The sequence below is a fragment of the Hyla sarda genome, chromosome 1, assembly GCF_029499605.1.
Source record: "Hyla sarda isolate aHylSar1 chromosome 1, aHylSar1.hap1, whole genome shotgun sequence".
NCBI classification, from domain to species: Eukaryota; Metazoa; Chordata; class Amphibia; order Anura; family Hylidae; genus Hyla; species Hyla sarda.
The window spans coordinates 327,255,970-327,282,994 of record NC_079189.1 but is presented as its reverse complement, the minus strand read 5'-3'; the positions used below and the strand labels follow the sequence as shown (position 1 = coordinate 327,282,994).

The following is a 27,025-nucleotide window of genomic DNA, read 5'->3' as shown; positions in this document are numbered from 1 at the left end:
AGGTTATAAATCACACTTTGTTATACCCTAATAATTCTGTGATGTCTGCAGGAAATAAGGATTTCATTATACTCTTACCTGACAGCTTTCTGCTTCACTTGTGCTGTATATGTTACCTGTTAGAGAACACTTCATTTTCTCTGACTGGTATGAAATGAAGCAGCAACGTCCTACTGCCTGATGGAGTCATCTGTGATGAGTAATGAGCCATTGGGAACAAACATACAAGACCAGAGCTGATAGACTGTGTGACAAGGTCCTCAGCTCTTCCTTACAATCAGATAGATACATTATCTAGGATATTTCAACAGCAGCAGTATGATAAAGCAGAGCTCTGCAGCCGGGAGTCCATATTCTATATCAATAACAAGGGTGACGGCGTAACATTTCTGTTGACATGAATCTTTTGTGGTGAGTCCGAAGTATGAAAACATAACTCACTTACCCAATTACCCATCCATATAGTTATAACTGACTTGTTCTATGCTTTCTATTTACTGCTGTGCCGTCCAACTTCAGTATAAGGAAAAACTCCATTGAACATTAGAATTTCCCAGTCCTTTAAGCTTTATAATGGAAAATCCATATAGTAATATAAAAAACAACAACTGCCACCTGTGTATGGCCATTAAATATGATACTGGCTATTAGTTTCTAGCACATAGTGCAGTCTACTAGAGCAATGGGTAGATAAGGTCCAACAGCGAAACTAATGTTACTAACTAAATAGATTACTTAGTGCTGATGTTTTTCATGTTTTTTCTACTTCCTGCTTCAAGAACATGCTCTTGGAGCAGAATCTGTCAGCTCAGCCAATCACTGCACTGGCTGTAACGATGTAACGTCTTAGGCAGTGGTTGGCTGAGTGAGTAGGTCCTGCTTTAAAAGCACTCATCTCAGAAGCAGGAAGAAAACAGAAGATCTGGCCCCAGCAGAATATTCATTTTTGCAAAACACCAGATAACAGCTTTAAGGTGATGATACAGAAAAACAGCACACTGCTACTGCAACTACAGTGCCATTTCACCTATTCCCATGTGCTTCTCATGCACAGCCCACATGCCACGAAGGCAACGATAATTGCAATTCTTTTCCACAGACTTTGAAATAATTCTAGCCACACAATAAGGGCTCAATGTACTCCCTTTTGCTCTAGGTGAACACTTTAGGGGGTGTCATTTCAAAAATGGAGTATTGTTCTGACAGCTGGAATGCTTTGCAAAATGAAGTGCAGCCTATAATTTGTAGAATGATATCCTGAAAGCCAAATGGTGCTCCTCTCCTTTTGGGTCCCACCATGTGGCCATGCAACCAAATATGGCCTAAGCGGGGGTATTACCGAACACGGGACGAACAGCGTAATAAAATATGGGGCGCATTTTCTACTTTTCAGATGCAATGTACAAAAAGTATGTCCCACAAATTATGCATTTGTGAAAAAAAAAGAAAATAAAAATGTTTCCACTGACTTTGTAACCATTCCAGCCACACAAAAAGGACTTAAAGTACTCACTTTTTGTCTGAATACTTTAGGGGGTGTAGTTTCCAAAATGGGGTCACTTGTGGGGGTTCTGTATGGTTCTGTCAGGTAAAACCCTTTGCAGACATGAAGTGAGGCCTATAATCCATTCGGCCTAAAATGATGCCCTGAAAGGCAAAATGGCGCTCCTCTCCTTCTGGGTCCTACCACGCGGCCAAGGAACCAAATATGGCCTAAGCGGGGGTATTTCCAAACACTGGCCAAGCAGCATTTCTTTCAATATCAGAAGGGATGTACAAAAAATTATGCTTTTGTGAAAAAAGCTAATTTCGAATTTTTAACACTGACTTTGTAATAATTCCTGCCATAAAACCATGGTGTTAAAATACTCACTGTACCCCCTAGCGAATACCTTGAGGGGTCTAGTTTTTAAAATGGGGTCATTTGGGGGGGGGGGGGGTTCCTATGTTCTACTACCTTCAAATTTCTGTAAACCTTGCATAGCACATAAAAAAATATGTACTTTTCAAATTTTCTAAATTTAGAAAATTTCAACTTAAAGGGGTACTCCGGTAAAAAACTTTTTTTTTTTTAAATCAACTGGTGCCAGAAAGTTAAACAGATTTGTAAATGACTTCTATTAAAAAATCTTAATCCTCCCTGTACTTATTAGCTGCTGAATACTGCAGCGGAAATTCTTTTCTTTTTGAAACACAGAGCTGTCTGCTGACATCATGAGCACAGTGCTCTCTGCTGACATCTCTGTCCATTTTAGGAACTGTCCAGAACAGCATATGTTTGCTACGGGGATTTCCTTTTACTCTGGCAGTTCCTAAAATGGACAGAGATGTCAGCAGAGAGCTCTGTGCTCATGATGTCAGCAGACAGCTCTGTGTTTCAAACGGAAAATAATTTCCACTGTAGTATTCAGCAGCTAATTCGTACAGGAAGGATTAAGATTTTTTAATAGAAGTAATTTACAAATCTGTTTAACTTTCTGGCACCAGTTGATTTAAAAAAAAAATAAAAAAGTTTTTCACCGGAGTACCCCTTTAACCCCTTAACCTCTTAAGGACGCAGGGCGTATGGATACGCCCTGCATCCCGAGTCCTTAAGGACGCAGGGCGTATCCATACGCCCGTGGGAATTCCGTCCCCCACCGCTAGCCGGTTGGGGACCGGAGCCGGATGCCTGCTGAAATCGTTCAGCAGGCATCCCGGCATATCGCCCAGGGGGGTCATTATGCCCCCCCATGTCGGCGATCGCCGCAGATCGCTGGACAATTCAGTCCAGCGATCTGCGGCGATTCCGGGTCAATCGGGTCTCCAGTGACCCGGTGACCCGGAATTACTGGCTGTTCGGGGCCGTCTCTGACGGCCCCGAACAGCCAGAGCCTGCAGGGGTGAGGTGGCACTGATGCCACCTCACGATCGCCCTGATTCGTCGGCCGGATTACCGGCCGACCAATCAGGGCGCCTGCTGCGGGCGTCACTCCCGCACCCGCTCCGCCCCTCTTCCGGAGGGCGTGAGCGGGTGCGGGAAGACGACCCCGGGTGCTGGGGACCCCGATCCCCGGCGTCCATGTTGGGATTGGGGCCCCAGGAGCGACGGCGGCGGCGAGGGACAGTCCAGCGATGAAGCAACAGCAGGAGGTGAGTTACAGCCTCCTGCTGTTGCTTAGCAACAGCTCCCAGCATACAAAAAGGGCATGCTGGGAGCTGTAGTTATGCAACAGCAGGAGGCAGACCACCACAACTCCCAGCATTCCCTTATGGGCATGCTGGGACTTATGGTTTTGCAACAGCTGGAGGCACATTATTTCTATGGAAAAGTGTACCTTCAGCTGTTGTATAACTACAACTCCCAGCTTGCACAAACAGCTAAAGTGCATGCTGGGAGTTGTAGTGGTGCATCTGCTGGTTGCATAACTACAACTCCCAGCATTCCCGTTTGCTGTCGGTGACTGCTGAGAGTTGTAGTTTTGCAACAGCTGAAGGCACACTGGTTGTGAAACTTAGAGTTTTTTTTTTTACCTAACTCAGTGTTTCACGACCGGTGTGCCTCCAGCAGTTGCAAACTACAACTCCCAGCAGTCACCTTACACCATGCACCGTACATGCTGGGAGTTGTAGTTTTGCAACAGCTGGAGGCACACTGGTTTTGAAACACTGAGTAAGGTCACAAACTCCGTGATACATAACCAGTGTGCCTACAGCTGTTGCAAAACTAAAACTCTCAGCATGTACAGTCTGTCAGCGCATGCTGGGAGTTTTAGTTTTGCAACAGCTGGAGGTCCCCCCCAATGTGAATGTACAGGGTACACTCACATGGGCGGAGGCTTACAGTAGGTATCGGGCTGCAAGTTTGAGCTGCAGCAAATTTTTTGCAACAGCTCAAACTGCCAGCGAGAAACTACTGTGAACCCCCGCCCCTGCGACTGTACCCTAAAAACACTACACTACACTAACACAAAAAATAAAATAAAAAGTAAAAAACACTACATATACACATACCCCTATACAACCCCCCTCCCCTCCCCAATAAAAATGAAAAACATCTGGTACGCCATGGTTTCCAAAACGGAGCCTCCAGCTGTTGCAAAAGAACAACTCCCAGTATTGTCGGACAGCCGTTGACTGTCCAGGCATGCTGGGAGTTTTGCAACAGCTGGAGGCACCCTGTTTGGGAATCACTGGCGTAGAATACCCCTATGTCCACCCCTATGCAATCCCTAATTTAGGCCTCAAATGCGCATGGCGCTCTCACTTTGGAGCCCTGTCGTATTTCAAGGCAACAGTTAAGGGTCACATATGGGTAATCGCCGTACTCGGGAGAAATTGGGCTTCAAATTTTGGGGGGTATTTTCTGCTTTTACCCTTTTTAAAAATGTAAAGTTTTTGGGAAAAGAAGCATTTTAGGTAAAATTTTTTTTATTTTTTTTACATATGCAATAGTCGTGAAACGCCTGTGGGGTATTAAGGTTCACTTAACCCCTTGTTACGTTCCCCGAGGGGTCTAGTTTCCAAAATAATATGCCATGTGGGTATTTTTTGCGGTCCTGGCACCATAGGGGCTTCCTAAAGGCGGCATGCCCCCAGAGCAAAATTTGCTTTCAAAAAGCCAAATGTGACTTCTTCTCTTCTGAGACCTGTAGTGCACCAGCAGAGCACTTTTCACCCCCATATGGGATGTTTTCTGAATCGGGAGAAATTGGGCTTCAAATTTTGGGGGGTATTTTCTGCTTTAACCCTTTGTATAAATGTAAATTTTTTGGGAAACCAAGCATTTTAGGTAAATTTTTTTATTTTTTTTTACATATGCAAAAGTCGTGAAACACCTGTAGGGTATTAAGGTTCACTTTACCCCTTGTTACGTTCCCCGAGGGGTCTAGTTTCCAAAATGGTATGCCATGTGTTTTTTTTTTGCTGTCCTGGCACCATAGGGGCTTCCTAAATGCGGCATGCCCCCAGAGCAAAATTTCCTTCAAAAAAGCCAAATGTGACTCCTTCTCTTCTGAGACCTGTAGTGCGCCAGCAGAGCACTTTTCACCCCCATATGGGGTGTTTTCTGAATCGGGAGAAATTGGGCTTCAAATTTTGGGGTGTATTTTCTGCTATTACCCTTTTTAAAAATGTAAAACTTTAGGGAAACCAAGCATTTTAGGTAAAAAAAATTTATTTATTTTTTTACATATGCAAAAGTCGTGAATCACCTGTGGTGTATTAAGGTTCACATTACCCCTTGTTACATTCCCCGAGGGGTCTAGTTTCCAAAATGGTATGCCATGTGGGGTTTTTTGCAGTTCTGGCACCATAGGGGCTTCCCAAAGGTGACATGCCCCCCAAAAACCATTTGACGCTCCTTCCCTTCTGAGCCCTCTACTGCGCCCGCTGAACAATTAACATAGACATATGAGGTATGTGCTTACTCGAGAGAAATTGGGTTTCAAATACAAGTAAAAAATTTCTCCTTTTTACCCCTTGCAAAAATTCAAAAATTGGGTCTACAAGAACAAGCGAGTGTAAAAAATGAAGATTGTGTATTTTCTCCTTCACTTTGCTGCTATTCCTGTGAAACACCTAAAGGGTTAAAACGCTTACTGAATGTCATTTTGAATACTTTCGGGGGTGCAGTTTTTATAATGGGGTCATTTATGGGGTATTTCTAATATGAAGACCCTTCAAATCCACTTCAAACCTGAACTGGTCCCTGAAAAAAAGCGAGTTTCAAAATTTTGTGAAAAATTGGAAAATTGCTGCGGAACTTTGAAGCCCTCTGATGTCTTCCAAAAGTAAAAACTCATCAATTTTATGAAGCAAATATAAAGTAGACATATTGTATATGTGAATAAAAAAAAATTATTTTGAATATCCATTTTCCTTACAAGCAGAGAGCTTCAAAGTTTGAAAAATGCTAAATTTTCAAATTTTTCATCAAATTTGGGGATTTTTCACCAAGAAAGGATGCAAGTTATCACAAAATTTTACCACTAAGTTAAAGTAGAATATGTCACGAAAAAACATTCTCGGAATCAGAATGATAACTAAAAGCATTCCAGAGTTATTAATGTTTAAAGTGACAGTGGTCAGAATTGCAAAAAATGGCCGAGTCCTTAAGGTGAAAAAGGGCTCAGTCCTTAAGGGGTTAAGGACTCAGGGTTTTTCCATTTTTGCACGTTCGTTTTTTCCTCCTTACCTTTTAAAAATCATAACCCTTTCAATTTTCCACCTAAAAATCCATATTATGGCTTATTTTTTGCGCTGCCTATTCTACTTTGCAGTGACATTAGTCATTTTACCCAAAAATGCACGGCGAAACGGAAAAAAAAAATCATTGTGCGACAAAATCGAAAAAAAAAACGCCATTTTGTAACTTTTGGGGGCTTCCGTTTCTACGCAGTGCATTTTTCAGTAAAAATTACACCTTATCATTATTCTTTAGGTCCATACGGTTAAAATGATACCCTACTTATATAGGTTTGATTTTGTCGCACTTCTGGAAAAAATCATAACTACATGCAGGAAAATTTATACGTTTAAAAATGTCATCTTCTGACCCCTATAACTTTTTTATTTTTCCATGTACAGGGCGGTATTAGGACTAATTTTTTGCGCCGTGATCTGAAGTTTTTATCGGTATGATTTTTGTTTTGATCGGACTTTTTGATCACTTTTTATTCATTTTTTTAATGGTATAAAAAGTGACCAAAATACACTTTTTTGGACTTTGGAATTTTTTTGCGCGTACGCCATTGACCGTGCGGTTTAATTAATTATCTATTTTTATAGTTCGGACATTTACGCACGCGGCGATACCACATATGTTTATTTATTTTTTTTTTTTCACTGTTTTATTTTTTTATGGAAAAAGGGGGGTGATTCAAACTTTTATTGGGAAGGGGTTAAATGACCTTTATTAACACTTTTTTTTTACATTTTTTTTGCAGTGTTATAGGTCCCATAGGGACCTATAACACTGCACACACTGATCTCCTATGCTGATCACTGGTGTGTATTAACACGCCTGTGATCAGCATTATCGGCGCTTGACTGCTCCTGCCTGGATCTCAGGCACGGAGCAGTCATTCGTCGATCGGACACCGAGGAGGCAGGTAAGGGCCCTCCCGGTGTCCGATCAGCTGTTCGGGACGCCGCGATTTCACCGCGGCGGTCCCGAACAGCCCGACTGAGCAGCCGGGATACTTTCAGTTTCACTTTAGAAGCAGCAGTCAAAGCTTTGACCGCCGCTTCTAAAGGGTTAATACCGCACATCGCCGCGATCGGCGATGTGTGGTATTAGCCGCGGGTCCCGGCCGTTGATGAGCGCCGGGACCGAAGCGATATGATGCAGGATCGCGGCGCGATCCCGCTTCATATCGCGGGAGTCGGCGCAGGACGTAAATATACGTCCTGCGTCGTTAAGGGGTTAAATTGTTAGGCTTCTAATTCATTTCAAATGTTAATTAAAAACAAAAGAAATGCTTTCAAAATGAAGTAGAAATCTGAAAGTATAAGTTTCATAAACTATTTGGTCGGAAAGTATAAATATATGCAACCTAGTAGTGTTAAAATAGCAAAAAATCTTTATGTTTTTTTTATTTCATGATTTTTGGCATTACAAAAAAAAAATACAAATTATATTGGCTTACTTTTACTATGTACATGAAGGACAATTTGTGAAAAAAAAACTGTTAGAACTATCGTGATTGTCAAAACATTACCAGAGTTAATTTCTAAAAAAAAGTCAGACATCCCAGATTTGAAAAAACAGGCCTGATCTTTAAAGGGGTTATCCAGCATAAGGTGATTTTAGTACGTACCTGTCAGACAGTAATGGACATGCTTAGGAAGGATCTGCGCTTGTCTTGGGCTAAATGGCTAAAAGTCATCAGATTACCATAACACTATGGCTAGCTTTTTGTGAACTTGTATTTCCTGTTTTCAGTTTTCTTGTTTGCCTACAAATCCCATGATTCAATTTTCCTCCTTCCCACACATCAGCCACCCCACCCATTGAAACATAAATGAGCTGCAGACCTGTGGTTTTCAATCAGGGTGCCTCCAGCTGTTGCATTACTTGCAGATTGCTCTCTCCACCCATTGAAGCAGACAGGCTCCCTGTCATCAGCTGACTAGTGAGTCAGGTCTCGACCGCATTGCAAGCTGGGAAAAATCCGAGACAGCAGTCATATTGTATGCTGTTAAAAATAAATATTGGGGTGAAAATCCCATAAGAATTGTGAGAAAACCGTCACACACAGGTACAAACACTATATTATGAACTACACTAACTTTACAGCCCCTGTAGCATAGTCAAATAAAAAAAATATCCTGGAATACCCCTTTAAGGGGCGTACAGACCTAATTGTCTTGGTCCTTAAGGGGTTAAAGGAGCACTCCCACTGCTTAAAATGCAATTGAATAATAGGGCAGCTAAGCCCGCTTTCCTTGGCACTGCCTCACTAGTGTTTGCTGAAAATGGGAGGAGATTGCCACCTGTGTTCCATGCAAGAATTCTACAAGACTATTTGTAGAACGTGCGGACTGGCAAAGACTTGGGGAAAATTGAGTTTCCTAGGTTGCTTTAAAGACAGTTTTAGCACATTTGTATAACTTCAAAACCATGTAACTATAACAAATGGCATTGAGAACGATTTATAAATTTAGTAAATGTTAAATATCCGACTTGATGGGCCTGTGTCTTATTTGAACTATGTATTTGAATACTGTAACTTTTGGATGCATAAAGATGTAAGGTTTGGTTCACACAACTTAAAATTTTCGGCACACATCATTTACAGATAATTTTCCCCGAAAATTTGGCCGCACACTATTTCGTGACCACATTTCGGCTAATTACAGCTTACATTACAGTTTAAAATAAAATAGGCACACATTTTTTTATGCTGTTAACCCAAGCTAAAATGTACAATATAATAATTAAAGGGGTAGTCCAGTGCTGAAAAACTTATCCCCTATCTTAAGGATAGAGGATAAGTTTCAGATCGCGAGGGGTCCGACCTCTGGGGCACCCTGCGGTCTCCTGTACGGGGCCCCGACTCGCTGATCAGATAGCAGGTGTTAACCACTGCATGAAGCGGTGGCTGACACGTCCCCTCAATACATCGCTATGGCAGAGCCGGAGATTGCCAAAGGCAGCGCTCCAGCTCTGCCATAGAGTTGTATTGATGGGGCGTGTCAGCCGCTGCTTCATGCAGTGGTCAACATGCCCCCTTCCCGCGGGCTGCCAGGGCACCATACAGGAGATTGCGGGGGGCCCCAGCGGTCAGACCCCCCGCGATCTGAAACGTATCCCCTAGGCGATAGGGGATACCTTTTTCAGCACTGGATATCTCCTGCAATATATATATATATATATATATATATTATATATATGCTTGAGAAAGGCTCTATTGTCGAGCCGAAACGTAGCTTTTCTGCACAGATGTGTAAATAAATCCACGATTTTACTGGAATTCTGGTGTGCCGCTTCTACTTGGTTTTGGATATGTATATATATATATATATTTTTTATTTTTTTTTTACTTTAAAATCTATTTTTGTGTTACATTTAAGATCATCAGAATGGTACATTAAAGCCCTTGCAGACCTCATGCTGCATACAAGGACACCACTGCCTTTCCATTTTGTTTTGGAAATAGGACATTTAAGTCATTACTAAGAAATCTAACTTTGTTACATGTGCCCTCTTTATCTTGCTTCCTGTTAATGTGGGGTAAGGGCAGCAGGAGGTAGGCAGCCATTGCACAGCAATGTATCATTGTCTTCAGTGCAGCTAAATTAGCTGCATACTGTACATTCCAGTACGTTTCACAATAGTAGAGATAATACATCTGGGTCTACATCTGCACACATGAAACAGCCAACGGAAACCTTCATTTTCCAGCCGAATAAGCTGTCTGGGCAATTCCATAGGGGGTTCTGATTTCTCTGTTATGTGAACAATGTTTTATTTTTATGTCTTTATTATTGACTATTGTTGGATTACTTTTGATGGATTTTATTGCTATTGTTGCAAGTCAGATGAGCGTGGCCAATGGTATTATAGTTATTGGTATGGCAGATCAATATATACACAGTAGAAAGATAATGGATCCTTGGGGAAACATGTATTATTAAGCAATGGGGAAGCTTGTAAAATGGGGTTTCTTCCTCTTTCCTTACATGTGGTGAGAAATCCAGGTCCTGCTTGTCAAAAGGAGCACATTGCTTTTCCCTAAAAGACTGAACAGGCAACCCTCCAAATCAGCTTGTCTCTCACTCTCCAGCACCGCAAGCCTCCTCTCCTTCAGCAACGTGTCAAAGTACATCAGCATGACCATGGGGGAGATTACTCAAAACCTGTCCAGAGGAAAAGTTGCTGAGTTGCCCATAGTAACCAATCAGATCGCTTCTTACATTTTTCGGAGGACTTTTCAAAAATGAAAGAAGCGATCTGATAGGTTGCTATGGGCAACTCAGCAACTTATTGCTCAATATCCTAGGGCTGGGCTTGCTTTAACATAAGCAGGGTTTTTTATTTTTTTTGCAAACACAAAGAAAAGCACTCACGATTCCTTGTACTTCTTCACCATCTGGTATTCTTTTAATTTCTTTTTTTACAATATGAAGAACATAGAGAACATATAAGGGTGACAACATTTTTAGTAGCCAAAGTATCTCTAAGTCCAAGAGAGAGTCAGGATCTGACATGGGACGTTTCGGGGTCCACCCCCTTACTCATGTCACCCTGAAATGTTGTGCGTCAGATCCTGACTCTCTCTTGGACTTAGAGATACTTCGGCTACTAAAAATGCCTTATATGTAAGCCTTACATCTTCTCTATGTCCTTCATATCGTAACAAAAGAAATTAAAAGAATACCAGATGGTGAAGAAATACAAGGAATCGTGAGTGCTTTTCTTTGTGTTTGCAAAAAAAAAAAAACTGCTTATGTTAAAGCAAGCCCAGCCCTAGGATATTGAGCAATACATTGATTGGAAGCAACTAGTAAAGCTCCAGACCAGGGATTTCATTATTGTCATATATGCACACAACAGACTGAGACTTTCTTTTGCATTTTGCTGTTATATCAACTCTGCAACTTTCCTCTGCCCTAGTTTTGCTAAATGTGTTTTCCTTTGCCAGTACGTGGCTCATACCTGTACTTGACCCTGTGGTTGGCAATAGAGCCCTGGGACTGTTTTTTTAATCCCACTGCCTCTAGATTTCTGACTATTACTGCCCGCTCCCGCAACACATGTGTTCTATTCCCGCCCTCTCCTGCAAACATTTTGTTACAGCTTATAGAAATAGTCCCCCCCCCAGGCCTGGTGCAAGGGGTTTTGTCACCCTAGGCGAAAGCTCATTTTGCCGCCCCTTAACCTCGCCCATTGGCTCCACCCTTTGACATGCTCCACCTTACTACTGGGATGACACACTGTAACAAACATCCTCCTCATGTATTTAATTACCATACTGCTGGGGTGACACACTGTAACAACCCCCCTCCTCATATAATCTCCTTACTAATGGGGTGACACATTGTAACAACCCCCTACTCGTGTAATCTTCTTACTACGGGGGTGACACACTGTAACAAACCTCCTTCTCATGTATTGGCCTTATTACTGAGGTGACACACTGTAACAACCTCTTTCTCATGTAATCACCTTACTACTGGGGTGATACACTGTAACAAACCTCTTTCTCATGTAATCACCTTACTACTGTGGTGACACACTGTAACAAACCCACTCCTTATGTTATCACCTTTCTACTGGGGTAAAACACTGTAACAAACCTCCTCATGTAATTACCAAAATACTGTAGGGATGCGCTGTTACACACCTCCTTCTCATGTAATCTCCTTACTTCTGGGATGGCACACTGTAACAAACCCCCTCTTCATGTCCCCTTACTACTGGGGGGGGGTTATGGCAGGGTTTTGCTGGATGGGCGGGTGCTTCAGATGCTGGCAAACTATATTGCTGTAGGCAGAGTGGCGCCCCCATCCACATTGCGCTCTGGGCGGCTGCCTGTATGCATAGCTGGCTCTGCCCTCCCCTTTTGTCATTTCATCATCCCCTTGTGCCATTTCGTTGCACAAGTTTGCTGGACTGCGTAGGATTTTGCAGAGACCCACTGTGTGTTCTGTGGCCGCCCGCTCCCACCTAACAACTTCATTACCGCCCACATGTTTTTTTTTTGGAACTTGCGGGATCCCAATCCCAATGCAGGGCTCCATTTGGCAACCCTATTGCCAACCACTGCATGGTGACCCTGCTAGGCATGTGATGCTCTATGTTAGTGCTTTGCTCCCTGTGGTTTATTTGTGGTACAATTGAGATAATTTTTTACTTTTATTTACAAGAAAATAGCAGCATGTAGCACTAGTCATGCCAATAAAACCATGAATAACTTAACAGCGTGCTGACTAATCCCTTTATAAGCCAGTGGAGCCCATCAGGTGACAATGAATCTGGCACACCATAATTGCTTTCATTTACTGTATAATGCTCTGGTTAGAACTTTATAACACAATTTACAATACTATTATGGAACTGTTGTACGACAATTCACCAGGATTGAAAGGACTATGAAGGGCTATGTTGTTCTGATGAAAAGTAGTGAGCTGCACTCTAACAATGAAACCTTCAATGCACATGTAAACACTATGATTGAACAGGGCCACCATCTGCAATTCTATCATATTTACTAGCAAGAATTTGCAGCATACAGTGGAAGGCTTAAAGTACTGCTAAACAACAAAAACTGCACTGGGACCCTGACAAACCCCATAGGAGGTCCAGTGGCCCACATTTATCATTGCAGTGCAAGTGAAGCATTTTTTTACACCTTTTTTTTGTGTGCTGATTAGTGTTGCTCGCGAATATTCGCAATTTGAATTTTATTCGCGAATATCGCATATTCGCGAATTCGCGAATATTCGCAAATATAGCGCTATATATTCGTAATTACGAATATTCGTTTTTTTTTTTTTTGTTTTTTTTTTATCACAGTACACATCACAGTGATCATCCCTCTCTGCTTCCAGCTTATGTGGTGTAAGAAGGCTCTAATACTACTGTGTGAGACTGGTGTGCGAAGTTTCGCATATGCGAAAATTTGCATATGCTAATTTCCGTATATGCGAAGTTTCGCTTATGCTAATTTTTGCATATGCAAATTTTCGCATATGTTACTTTTCGCACACGCAAATATTCGCATATGCGAAAATAAAACGAGAATATTACGAATATGCGAATATTCGCGAATATGACAAATATTCGTCCATATATTCGCGAATATTCGCGAATTCGAATATAGCCTATGCCGCTCAACACTAGTGCTGATAATGTGTAGGAGCACCAAATTTATTAAAGGGGTACTCTGGTGGTTAACTTTTTTGACTATATGGCATCTTCTTTGTAAGTTTAGTTTTTTTGCAATATACATGTGTTATATGTTTTGGCAGCATGTGTGTGTTTTTCTTACCTGTTTGTTGGGCAGGAAGTTCTGTAGTTCAGAGGGTTTTGTTTTACTGTTGTCCACAGTTCTGAGTCTGTTGTGGACAAGATGTCACAGTTTCTTTTTTTTTTTCTCAGTCTGCATGAGGAAAATAAGCCATGCCCCCTAATCTCATCCAGCTGAGTACACAGCTCCTCCCCTCCCCCCTGCTCTGTATTCTAAGGACGCAGGTCTGCACAGGAGAAGGAACACAGAGAAGATAAGTGTTATCTGAAGGGGAGGATGAGAAGGTGCACGGGCTGGGGATGTATGGACTGCAGGGGAATAAATCTCATACTGGGAATGATCTCTATGGGGGAGATTTATCAAAACCTGTGCAGAGGGAAACTTGCCCAGTTGCCCATAGCAACCAATCAGATTGCTTCTTTCATTTTTCACAGGCCTTCAGAAAAATGAAAGCAGAGAGTTGATTGGTTGCTATGGGCAACTGGGCAAGTTTTCCTCTGAACAGGTTTTGATAAATCTCCCCCTATATGTGAAGGAGGGGGGGAACTCCTCAATGACACATGCTGGGAGTTGTAGTCCCTGTTGCGTGTGTGTGTATGCTAGTGTTTACAAATCAGTGTGCCTCCAGCTGTTGCAAAACTACAACTCCCAGCATGCCATGACAGACTTTGGGCATGCTGGGAGTTGTAGATTTGCAACAGCTGGAGGTACACTGGTTGGGAAACACTGTTCTAGCCTATTTAGCATACACATCATGTTACACCAGTGTTTTCCAACCAGTGTGCCTCCAGCTGTTGCAAAACTACAACTCCTAGCATGCCCAAAGGCTGCCAGGGCATGCTGGGAGTTGTAGTTTTGCAACACCTGGAGACACCCTGGTTGGGAAACACTGGTGTATGCCCTACAGAGGTGTTGTGAACTACAACCCCTAGGAGACTACAGAGGCAGCATGATAGTGTTATACCACAGACTGAAGACTTCTGAATGACACATGCTGGGAGTTGTAGTCTCCTTTGTGTGTGTATTACAGTGTATCCCAACCAGGGCTGATTATATTAGTGTGCTGTGTATAAGAGGGCTGACCCGGGAAAATAGTAGGATGGGTAAAGGGCGGAACAAACAAACAAAAAAAAAAAGGAGCCGCACCAAACCAGCAAGGCATGTGGCATGCTGGGATTTGTGGTTTCAGCACAGCAAGAAACAGGAAATAGAAGCAAAGATAGGAAAACAAAGTGGGGAATAAAAAGACAACAAAGAACGGAAATAGAGTAGCCTAAAGAACAAAAATAGAAATGAAACAAAACAAATAGTGTAAGTCAAAAACGGAAAAACACATTGACCACCGGAGTACCCCTTTAAAAGGTAAAAGAGCTTTGATAAATTTTGTGCAGGTCACATTTTCTGAAATATCTGTCTACACATACACCAAAAAGCTACACCATGTCTGGGCTGGTGTAGTTTTAGAGACTTTTCAGTGTCTTTGCGCCTTTTTTTGCTCCTTTTCACAAAAAGGCGCAATGATAAATCCCTTCCACATCATGTCTATTGCAAAATCAGTGGATTGCAACTCAAAATCTGTGGATTGCAACTCAAAATCAGCAGAAATGTGTAAACAAAAAGGGGCAAAAAAAAAGGTGCACAAAACCCTGCTTGCGCCTTTTTTGCCCCTTTTTTTGACACAAAAACCAGTCTAAAGACAATGATAAATGTGGGCCAGTGTCTGCCTTTCTGATCAGTTGTATGATGGATCTGGCACTGCCTCATGGCAGAATTGAAGAGAGCCTCAGCTCCTGAACTAGTATTACTTAGAAGAAATGACAGTGGATACAAGTAGTTATGGATGGCTCTTTAAATAGTAAACACTTTTGCATTGTAGATCTGTTGCACTAAACACGTGTTTATCTACAGCCTCTTATAAATCCCCACACCACTGACAGAAGTGTGTTGTTTATACTGGAGTAGGAGAACGTAGCAAGGAGCAGATTCTTAAAACAGATCTGTGCAAACACTTTAAGAACATGTGGTGATCGTGCAATTCTTGGGTTATAACTGAAATTCCATTTTCCATTCTAATTTTTTTTCATGCGAATGAATAAAAAAACATATGGTGACCTTATTTTTACATTCTTCTACCAATGCCATGAATAAGCTACAATACAGCCCTTACCCATCATCGTCCACGTATTTTCTTTATTCTTCTACTTGTATGCCATTGTAAATAAAGCATCTTAGTGACACCACTCACATCTCCCAAGCAATGTAAAACCATACACAGCAAGAACTGTAAAGGCTACTTGCATTAAAAATCTGATAGTTCTTAAACCCAATCATATACTGCTCCCCAGGTCAGGTTTACAGGAGTCTGGGAAATAAGATGTTAGAAAATAAAGGGATCCTAGAGAGTACTGATCCGCCAACACAGTGCATGGTAAGTAATGGCACGCTATTATAAGGGTTTTATTTATGAGTGGTGGCAAAGAGGTTTGGACTCCTCTTTTGGGGAATCCAAGGGAGTGAAACCTCAGGAAAACCCAACACTGCCATCTTCTGAACTGTCTGTGTGACATGTTAGAGTAGGTGGACTTAGGTAATTCTATTGTATTAACTTTGGACAGAACATATGAGCATTCTGGGTAAAATCCTAAGGCAAGCCATAAACTTTAGCTGGCTTGTTTTGCTAACTTGCCCTGCATGCCCAGCCCCCATACACAGCACAGCATGTATGTGTTCTTAATGGATAAATGGCACTACATCACTGCTAGACTCCTTGTTTCCCTTATTTTAGAAGAAAAGGATAAAAATCCAACTGCCCTATCCTTTTCTCTCCTTACACCTCCCATCAGAGGAGAGTTGGGAGTTCCCCACAGAAAATGGTCGGCAAGTCCATTATCTAGAAAAAAATATATAAATTATATATGAGAAATGGATAGTTCCTCAGCTCACCTCTTAGCCAGATAACCTGTCGCACGGTACTGTGTGAACCAACACCAAGGTAATATAGAAAAGTAGAAGTCCAGCGCAGGTAAACAGTGCAAATAAAAGCAGATTTTTATTCAAGCCACAGGACAGCAGTAGACAGGGTTACGCGTTTCAGACGGTGTAACCAGCCTTACTCATACCAATGAGTAAGGCTGGTTACACCGGCTGAAACGCGTAACCCTGTCTACTGCTGTCCTGTGGCTTGAATAAAAATCTGCTTTTATTTGCACCGTTTACCTGCGTTGGACTTCTACTTTCTATAAATTATATATGTACTATATAAATTATATGAATACCAGTCATCAAAGGTGTATAATGAATAAAGGAACATTTAGATCCATTGATTAAAAGGCAATGTGATAAAATAGATGATGGTTGATGAAATTAACCTACTATCATCTCAGCAGGGCCCTTGCGTCTGATGAAGTGGTTAAAAGATGTAAAAGAATAAAATAATGGCATAAAATAATGGCAATAAAAAAGTCCATTATCTAATTAATATTATGTATAGCTATCCTAAGGCTGTGTTCACACATAGTATTTTGGTCAGCATTTGGTCTTCATTTTGGAGTTAATTGTGGGAAGTATTTTGGTAAGTGTTTTATCCAAAACCAGGAGTGGGTCCAAAACTCAGAAACAAATGCAAATCTTTACATTGTAGTTTTTATCTGTATCAATTACACTTCAGATTTTGGTTAAAAATACAACAATGAGAACAAAATACAGGGAAATACTTCTACTTTGTAACTAAACAAGAAGGTGTGTGATCAGTCCTGATGAACAGGGTACATAACTCCCCCAGCCAAAAGAAAGGCTACATGATGCCTTCACTCAATGGCCCTCATTTATTAAGAGTGGAGTGTCGGTTTGTGTTTTTGCAAGTCCTTTACTCCTTTTTTTTCGGATGCTATTTACTAATCTGTCGCCCAATTTCCCTTTCTTTCTGTCGCAGGTTTTTTTTCTGTCGCACAAAATGTATTCTGTGCGACAGAAAAAAGTCTCTGCAAATTCTAACAACATTAGTGCTTGTACTACTACCTCCATCAGGGGTAGTAGTAGAGGGGCTGAGGGATTGATCGCACCAGGTCTCACTTCTGAGACCCGATCCGATCAGATGTTATTAAGCAGGGGAGCGGGCGGCATGTTCCGATCCCCTGCGGGTTGTGCGCCAGATTCTGGCGCAAATTCTGGCTCACGGTTGCTAAAATGGACAGAGATGTCAGCAGAGAGTACCAGAAAAATAAGGCATGTACACATGGCTCAAAAAGTTGGTATTTTTGCAGCCGCAGAAAAAATGCAGCACCAGAGGCCAGAAAAATTTGGCATGTACACATGGCTGAAAAATAAGAACAAGCGCATATCCAAGAGTCCAGAAGACTCTATAATGCAGGACGGAGAAACAGACAAAGAAATTCTTTTCTAAATAAAATTTTTCATCAAATAAAGAAACAGAGTTCATCCCTCTCTGTATTTTACTTTTGAAAATTTAAGTTAAAAAATCACAGGCAACAAGCGTTCCTTTGTGTAATGGTTAGTACTCATGAAAATTCAAGTTTAAATTATCATAAAGTCTAGAAGACTCTATAATGCAGGACGGTGAAAAACACAGAGAAATCCTTTTCTAAATAAAAGGGTCCCTCAACAGGCACGACAGCATGAAAGACCCCATTTGCTCAAGGTTGGATGCCGAGCTACTCATGTCCCGTTCCTCGTCCTCAGTGATGTCAGGGAAGGTATCATCTTCTTCCCCCCAGCCACGTACAACACCACGGGAACCAGATAGGTGACAATGAGCACCCTGGGATGCCTGTTGTAGTTGGTCCTTCTCCTCCTCTTCAAAGCCACATTCCTCCTCTGACTCCTCTTCCTCACAATCCTCTTCCAGCGTTGCCGCAGGTCCAGCAAGCGATGCTGATAAGGCTGTTTCTGGTGGTGATGGGGACCACAACTCTTCCTCTTCACGCTCATCTACTGCCTTATCCAGCACTCTTCGCAGGGCAAGCTCCAGGAGGAAAACAAATGGTATGATGTCGCTGATGGTGCCTTCGGTGCGACTGACTAGGTTTGTCACCTCCTCAAAAGGACGCATGAGCCTACAGGCATTGCGCATGAGCGTCCAGTAACGTGGCAAAAAAATTCCCAGCTCCGCAGATGATATCCTAGCACCCCGGTCATACAAATATTCGTTAACGGCTTTTTTTTGTTGGAGCAAGATTACAACATTAGGAGTGTTGAATTCCAACGTGTTGGGCTGTCGCAAATCAAGCGCCTCACTGGCATGATGGACAGAGATGTCAGCAGAGAGTACCAGAAAAATTAGGCATGTACACATGGCTGAAAAATTTGGTATTGTTGCAGCCGCTGCTGTAGCAGCAGCCAGAAAAATTCTGTTTGTTTCCCAGCCAGAAAGTGCCCTAAAACATTGCGGCTTGAACCATAGTTGGTGGCGAATAAGTCATGCAAGTCATCCTTGGTCGCCACCTTACCCAGACGGAACGTGATTGGTTGGATTCTTCAAAAAAGAGGTGCCGCCGATGCCTCTTGGAATCCTCCAAAGAGGAAATACATGTCTCATCCCTGATTGGTCGCAGCCCGGACCTGCCCAGCAGCGATTGGACGAATTCTTCAAAAAAGATTTGCCGCCGATGCCTCTAGGAATTCCCCAAAGAGGAATTATACATCTTTAACCTGATTGGTCGTCGCCTGGACATGCCCAGCAGCGATTGGCTGAAAGATTTGAAAGACATCCTGCCGCCACCAGCGGCAAAGACTTGCAACCTGAACTCTCTGATTGGCTCACTCGACATCCCGAACAGCCAATCAGAGTTAAGCCTACCATCCAAAAGCCCATGTTTGGATGACATCCCCTCACCGACTTTTTCCTATGACAGCGTAACTGTACACAGCCATGTACGGCACGTTCCTGATTGGTCGCCCCCACACCATCCAGCAGCGAGTGACCAATCAGCTTCAAGAGGCCCGTCTTCATTCAAAATCCACCGCGGCAACCCTGCACAGCGTCACCAGGTTTACCCAATGTGCAGTGTAGGTGATATACCTGTCCTGACCATGCTTTGCAGACCAGGTATCAGTGGTCAGATGGACCCTTGCCCCAAAACTGTGTCCCAGACATGCCATTACTTCCTGTTGCACAATCGAGTACCGGTTGGGGATTGCCTTTTGTGCAAAGAAATTTTGTCTGGGTACCTTCCACTGCGGTGTCCCAATAGCTAAAAAAAATGTTAGCTATTTTTTTTCCCTTTTTTTTAATTTTTAAAAACATTTTTTCATTAATTTTTTAAAAGCTGGCAGGCTATAAGTTCAGACAAGCCAGCTGTCAGACACCGGGCTAGGGGTTGACCTTGTGACATTGGCATCTTATGCTCAAACATGTCCTTGACAGACGTAGACGCTGTAGGCCTGACACACACGCTTGCAGACAACTAACTGCTATTCAATCTATAACAGTCAAAAATGTATTTTTTTTTGTTAAATTTACACAACTGTCACACCACATATGATTTGCACTAGTGTGACAATGAGCCCAGCAGGCCCCAAAACTCCCAAGTGTGAAGTGAAATGACTGATTTTATTTCACAGCCAAAAAAGGTATATATTTTTTTCAAATTTACACTATGGTCACCCCAAAAATCATTTGCACTAGTGTGACAATGAGCCCAGCAGGCCCAAAAAACTCCCAAGTGTGAAGTGAACTGACTGATTTTATTTCACAGCCAAAAAAATGATTTTTTTTTTTCAAATTTACACTACAGTCACACCACATATGATTTGCACTAGTGTGACAATGAGCCCAGCAGGCCCAAAAACTCCCAAGTGTGAAGTGAACTGACTGATTTTATTTCACAGCCAAAAAAAGGATTTTTTTTTCAAATTTACACTACGGTCACACCACATATGATTTGCACTAGTGTGACAATGAGCCCAGCAGGCCCAAAAACTCCCACGTGTGAAGTAAACTGACTGATTTTATTTCACAGCCAAAAAAGGTCTTTTTTTTTTCAAATTTACACTATGGTCGGTCACCCCAATGATGATTTGCACTAGTGTGACAATGAGCCCTAAAGGCCAAAAGACTCCCAAGTGTGAAGTGAAGTGACTGATTTTATTTCCCAGCCAAAAAAGGTATACAGTGGTCCCTCAACATACGATGGTAATTCGTTTCAAACGACCCATCGTTTGTCGAATCCATCGTATGTTGAGAGATCCGTGCAATGTAAAGTATAGGAAGCTGTACTCACCTGTCCCCGCCGCTCCGGACCAGGTCCTCACTGCTCCCGATCCTGTCCCAGGGGCTCCCGATGCTGTCCCGCTGCTCCGGTGTCTTCTTCGCGATCCTCCGGTGTCTTGCGCATCTTCTGCAGGGTCCGGGCCTCGCTTTCTGGTGATGTTATTACACTGCTGCGACAGCACGGCGTGCATAGTGACGTAATAAGGACCCTGGAGAAGGTGCACAAGACACCGGAGGATCGCGAAGTGGACCTGGAGCAGCGGGAATAGGTGAGCAAACCTGCCAGGGATGCTTAAACTGCTATCCGACAGCAGCTTAAGCATTTTGCGCTGTCGGATAGCAGTTAATGCGATGGCCCCGACATATAAAAGCATCGTATGTCGATGCTGACATCGACATGCGATGGCCTCTGAGAGGCCATCGTATGTCGATTTTATCATATATCGGGGCCATCGTAGGTCGGGGGGGTTACTGTATATATATATTTTTTGCACAAGTGTCACACCAAATGGGATTTGCACTAGGGTGACACAATTTGCCCTGCAGGCAAAAAAACTGTCAACTGTGACGTGAACTGACAGTGACTGGTTTTATTTAACAGCCAAAAAAGGTATTTTTTTTTTATTTGCACAACTGTCACACCAAATATGATTTGCACTAGTGTGACAATGAGCAAAAAAGCTTGCCAGCGGAGTTCCCCTTTTAAGCAGTGGTCCCCAACCAGGGTGCCTCCAGCTGTTGCAAAACACACGTACTGATATATTTCAGCCCTTTGAACACTGTAGTAGTTAGTTGCTTTAAAGAAAAAAAGATTGCCAGCAGAGTTCCCCTTTTAAGCAGTGGTCCCCAACCAGGGTGCCTCCAACTGTTGCAAAACACACGTACTGATATATTTCAGCCCTTTGAATACTGTAGTAGTTAGTTGCTTTAAAGAAAAAAAGCTTGCCAGCGGAGTTCCCCTTTTAAACAGTGGTCCCCAACCAGGGTGCCTCCAGCTGTTGCAAAACACACGGACTGATATATTTCATCCCTTTGAATACTGTAGTAGTTACTTGCTTGAAGGAACTTAAGTTTGATTCTGGAGTACCTCTTTTAACCAGCGGTTCCCTCCCAACCAGGGTGCCTCCAGCTGTTGCAAGACACACGGACTGATATTTGAGCCCTAAAAAGGGCTTTTTTGGGTGCTGTCCTTAAAGCAGATGTTACACTAGTGCTTTAGGAGTAAACTGGACCCGGAATACACCACCTAGCAGCAACCTAGCTATGGCTTTCCCTATACAGCAGGAGCAGCTTCTCTGACCCTCCACTTCCTAAGCCTGCAGCATGCCGAATGAGGGTAAAATGGCATCCGTGCAAGAGGTAAGAGGGTCTGGATGGGCGGGACTGCTGCTGATTGGCTGTAATGTGTCTGCTGACTCTGATTCACAGGGTCAAAGTTTACCGCAATGTTAAAGTATAGGGGGTGGATCGAACTTCACATATGTTCGCCTGGCGAAGCGAACGCGAACATGCTAAATTCGCCGGGAACTGTTCCCCGGCGAACAATTCGCTACATCTCTATTCATCATTAAAGGGGTATTCCAGGCAAAACCTTTTTTTTATATATATCAACTGGCTCCGGAAAGTTAAACAGATTTGTAAATTACTTCTATTAAAAAATCTTAATCCTTCCAATAATTATTAGCTTCTGAAGTTTTCTGTCTAATTGCTCAATGATGATGTCACGTCCCGGGAGCTGTGCATGATGGGAAATTATCCCCATAGGAACTGCACAGCTCCCGGGACGTGACATCATCATTGAGCAGTTAAACAGAAAACAACAACTCAACTTCAGAAGCTAATAACTATTGGAAGGATTAAGATTTTTTAATAGAAGTAATTTACAAATCTGTTTAACTTTCCGGAGCCAGTTGATATAAATATATATATATATATATATATATATATATATATATATATATATATATATAAAAGTTTTTGGGTGAAATTTCTACCATGCATTCTAAATGATCAGTATGTTGCCTTTTATTCTATATATTTCTCTTATATCCAAGATCAGAATGAGTAACACTCTCAAATCACTTGAAATCTGACAGCTTTTCTGGGACATTAGGACAATGTTTTTAATCTAGGACTGTCATGTTGAGTCTGGAATGGTTGAGTGGTATGATAGGGTGGAGAAACCATGGCGGCTTCCTAAGAGATGATCACGCTGCTTTTCTATTTTATTTTTTTATGTTCTGCAACTATGATATTGGACATAACTTTAGCTAGAAAGATTAGGATACAATGTTATGTTTTGTTGTTCCTTTTTCTTTGTTTGGATTCTATGTTTAGTGGTATCATTTCATCAGACCACCCACTTAACTATGAGAAAATGTTTGTTGCCAAAAATGAATCGCACATACAATAGTAGAATACTAGGCATATCCAGCACTGAAGTGTTGAGTTATCGAAGCAGCTGCTGTAATGAGAATCTCTGTGATCTTTAGTGCATGTCTAAGACACTGTAGACTTATCAACTGCTCCTTTACATCTTATGTGAACAAAAATGATAAAATAATGTTATTATAGACGTGGGTGATATGTGAAAGTTCACAGACGCAATTCTGTAGTGAAAAAAAAAATTAAAGTTGAGTCAGGGTTCAGCCAAATAAAAGTATGAAAAGCAAAGCAATTATATATTTTACAGTTTTTTGTGTAATTGAACATTTTATTTTGCAAAGATACCTGCTGTATGTATGGGAAGAAAATGCTGCAGATTTCTCATAGTGGAAAATATGCAACATTGTCACAGGTAATTCTGCAGGGGTAAATCTGCACCAATTTGTGCAAATTTTGGTGTGGATATGCTTGTGGTTTTGCATCTGCACATTGTATAACCAAATTTGTAATTTATTATCTATCTATCTATAAAAAATAACAAAATCCCCGGGAACCTTTTAAAACTTCCCTTTTAATATGTCCTTTTGTTAAAAAATAGCAACAAGTATCAAAAACATTTATTGTGTATATTCACACTCTGACCGCCACCTGTGCTCTTCAGTGCCACACATCTCTTTAATATGCGGTTAAAGGAGTAGTCCAGTGGTGGAAAACATATCCCCTATCCTAAGGATAAGGGATAAGTTTCAGATCGCGGGGGGTCTGACCGCTGGGCCCCCCAGGATCTCCTGTACGGGGCCCCGACAGCCTGCGGGAAGGGGGCATTAGACAATCTCCGCTCTGTCATAGCGATGTATTGAGGGGGCGTGTCGGCCGCCATTTCGTGTGGTGGTGCAACACAAAAAGAGAAACACAGCCGCACATCCACCATTTGTAATTTGATCTACTTGCTTCTCAGTATAATTTCAAAAACTAACAGGTTGTTAGTATACATTTTGATCAAAAAGTACAAGCCCTCTCGCCACTTCAAGGCCACCTAGTTAGAGTGGATCCCTAACCTGACACTGGTGTAGCCCCCGGTGGCGACCACTGCCTCCGAGACCCCATGCCCAACGGGGGGGGGGGGGGGGAGCGACCCAGTGGCCAGGCAGCCCCACTACTGCCCGACCAAGCCCCTGGCTCTGGGCCACTCCACCCACAGACAAAGCATCACGGCCGCCACAGAAAAACACACCAACATGAAACCAACCATGTGCTCACTGCCAGAGGGTTGGGAGAATGGTAGGAAAAAAAACCTTATGCATTTTCTGCTAATTAAAAACGCCTGGCCAAATGGGTGGAGTGGAGTGCTGGCTATGGAAGAAGGGAGAGACTACAAATGTGCAACACAAAAAGAGAAACTAAGCCACACATCCACCATTTGTAATTTGATCTACTTGCTTCTCAGCATAATTTCAAAAACTAACAGGTTGTTAGTATACATTTTGATCAAAAAGTACAAGCCCACTCGCCACGTTAAGGCCACCTAGTTAGAGTGGGTCCCTAACCTGACACTGGTGTAGCCCCCGGCGGCGACCACTGCCTCCGAGACCCCATGCCCAACAGGGGGGGGGGGGGTGAATCAGTTGCCAGGAAGCCCCACTACTGATTGACCAAGCCCCTGGCTCTGGGCCACTCCACCCCACAGACAAAGCGTCACAGAAACAATGGCCGCCACAGAGAACCACACCAGTATGAAACCTACCATGTGCTCACTGCCAGAGGGCTGGGAGAATGGTAGGAGGAAACCCTTATGCAGTTTCCTGCTAATTAAAAACGCCTGGCCAAATGGGTGGAGTGGAGTGCAGGCTATGGAAGTAGGGAGAGACTACAAATGTGCAACACAAAGAGAGAAACACAGCCGCACATCCACCATTTGTAATTTGATCTACTTGCTTCTCAGCATAATTTCAAAAACTAACAGGTTGTTAGTATACATTTTAACACGCACTATCTGGCCAGAAAGCCGGGGGCCCATACAGAGAGATTGCGGGGGGCCCCAGTGTTTGGACCCCCCGCAATCTGAAACTTATCCCCTATCCTTAGGATAGAGGATACGTTTTTCACCACTGGACTACCCCTTTAATTCCACAGTGTCACTTGACTGTTTCTGCAAGGATGACACAGGAGTGTTTATTGTATTACAAGTTGTTGCATATATGTCCCTACTTTTTATTGTTCCTGCTTATATGAAAGTACAGGAATTGAAAAAATACAAAAAATATTCAAAAATAGTCCGGATGCTCTATCACTTCCATCACCTGGACCCAACAGTACTTGTCACAGAATTCCAGGGTAACTTCAATTATTGTGCATACTATGCGTTTACAAAGTGTTTTATTTGCACATTAAATGCTCCCGCTGTCCAGGTAATTACCCCAGCACATGCAGTTTCTGACTTTTGCACTAAAGGGTTCTATCTATCTAATCGATCTGGTCTTTGGGGTTATCCCTGTAAAAAGTTGTACTTTATGTACTCTGTAGAAAGCAGTGTAAAATATGAGAATGGATACTAGCCAGAAGAGATTGGCAGCATTGGCATCTTCCCATCATGGTATATAAGTGGATTGAGAAACCGGTTAAAGTGGTACTCCGGTGAAAAACTTTTTTTTTAAATCAACTGGTGCCAGAAAGTTAAACAGATTTGTAAATTACTTCTATTAGAAAATCTTAATCCTTTCTGTACTTATTAGCTGCTGAATACTACAGCGGAAATTCTTTTCTTTTTTGAAACACAGAGCTGTCTGCTGACATCATGAGCACAGTGCTCTCTGCTGACATCTCTGTCCATTTTAGGAACTGCCCAGAACAACATATGTTTGCTATGGGTATTTCCTTTTACTTTGGCAGTTCCTAAAATGGACAGAGATGTCAGCAGAGAGCACTGTGCTCATGATGTCAGCAGACAGCTCTGTGTTACAAACAGAAAATAATTTCCACTGTAGTATTCAGGAGCTAATAAGTACAGGAAGGATTAAGATTTTTTAATAGAAGTAATTTACAAATCTGTGAATTCGGGTAGAAAAACAGACATGGTGCACATCTACAATCTTGTATAATGATCTGACTGCTTCTCAGCATAATATCAAAAACGAACAGGTTGTTAGTATACATTTTTGATCAAAAAGTACAAGCCCACTCGCCACATCAAGGCCACCTATTTAGAGTGGCTCCCTAACGTCCCTAGCATAAAATGGCGCAGCACCGGGCGGCGACCACCACCGCCACGACACCAATGCCCACAGGGGGGGAACGACCCACCGGCAGAGCGGCCCCAATGCCACTCAAACCAGTCCATGGGCCGCACCCCCCGCAGACACGGCGCCACGGCAGCAACGGACACCGCACAGCACCACACCAGTGTGAACAAGGTGTAATAGCTCACTTACCATGCTCTCCCAGTCAGACTGGGAGGCTGCTAGGAAAGAAATGGCCCATGTGTAGCTAACTACTACTTATATAGGGTTGGGCTGAGGGGGTGGGGAAGAGTGCAGCACATGTTCAAACAAAAAAAAAATTTACAAATCTGTTTAACTTTCTGGCAACAGTTGTTTAAAAAAAAAAGTTTTTCACCGGAGTACCCCTTTAAATAGCTGTTGATCTCATACCCCATTAAACATGAATAAACCCCTTAAGATCACAGCGCATTTTGGCCTTAAAGAGGTACTCTGCCCCTAGACATCTTATCCCCTATCAAAAGGATAGGGGATGTCTGATTGCGCGGGTCAAGCCGCTGGGGACCCACGCAGTCTCCCTGCTGCACCCGGCAATTGTTAAGAGGGTTGGGTGCAGTGCCATGGCCCGCTCGTGATGTCACGGTCACGCCCCCTCAATGCAAGTCATGCACCCTCCCATGGACTTCCATTGAGGGGTGTGGCCGTTGACATTACGTGTGGGGCAAGACCTTGATGTCACGAGC

The 27,025-nt window shown here is 42.7% G+C and overlaps 1 protein-coding gene across 6 annotated transcripts in view; it reads left to right on the top strand.

The window, feature by feature from the left end:
• The window catches only part of SVEP1 (sushi, von Willebrand factor type A, EGF and pentraxin domain containing 1), a 401,736-nt gene that overhangs the window by 30,677 nt on the left and 344,034 nt on the right, over nt 1-27,025 (top strand). Inside the window, exons 1-2 of one of the 6 annotated variants that reach the window (XM_056519363.1) lie at nt 13,679-13,738; nt 15,800-15,882. The exons of 4 other annotated variants lie outside the window; for them this stretch is intronic. In XM_056519363.1, coding sequence (XP_056375338.1) covers nt 15,829-15,882 — 54 coding nt within the window. In that variant the 5' untranslated portion in view covers nt 13,679-13,738; nt 15,800-15,828. Of the gene's footprint in view, nt 1-13,669; nt 13,739-15,799; nt 15,883-27,025 lie in introns of those variants that run through there. One more of the 6 variants, XM_056519373.1, reaches the window with a different exon arrangement.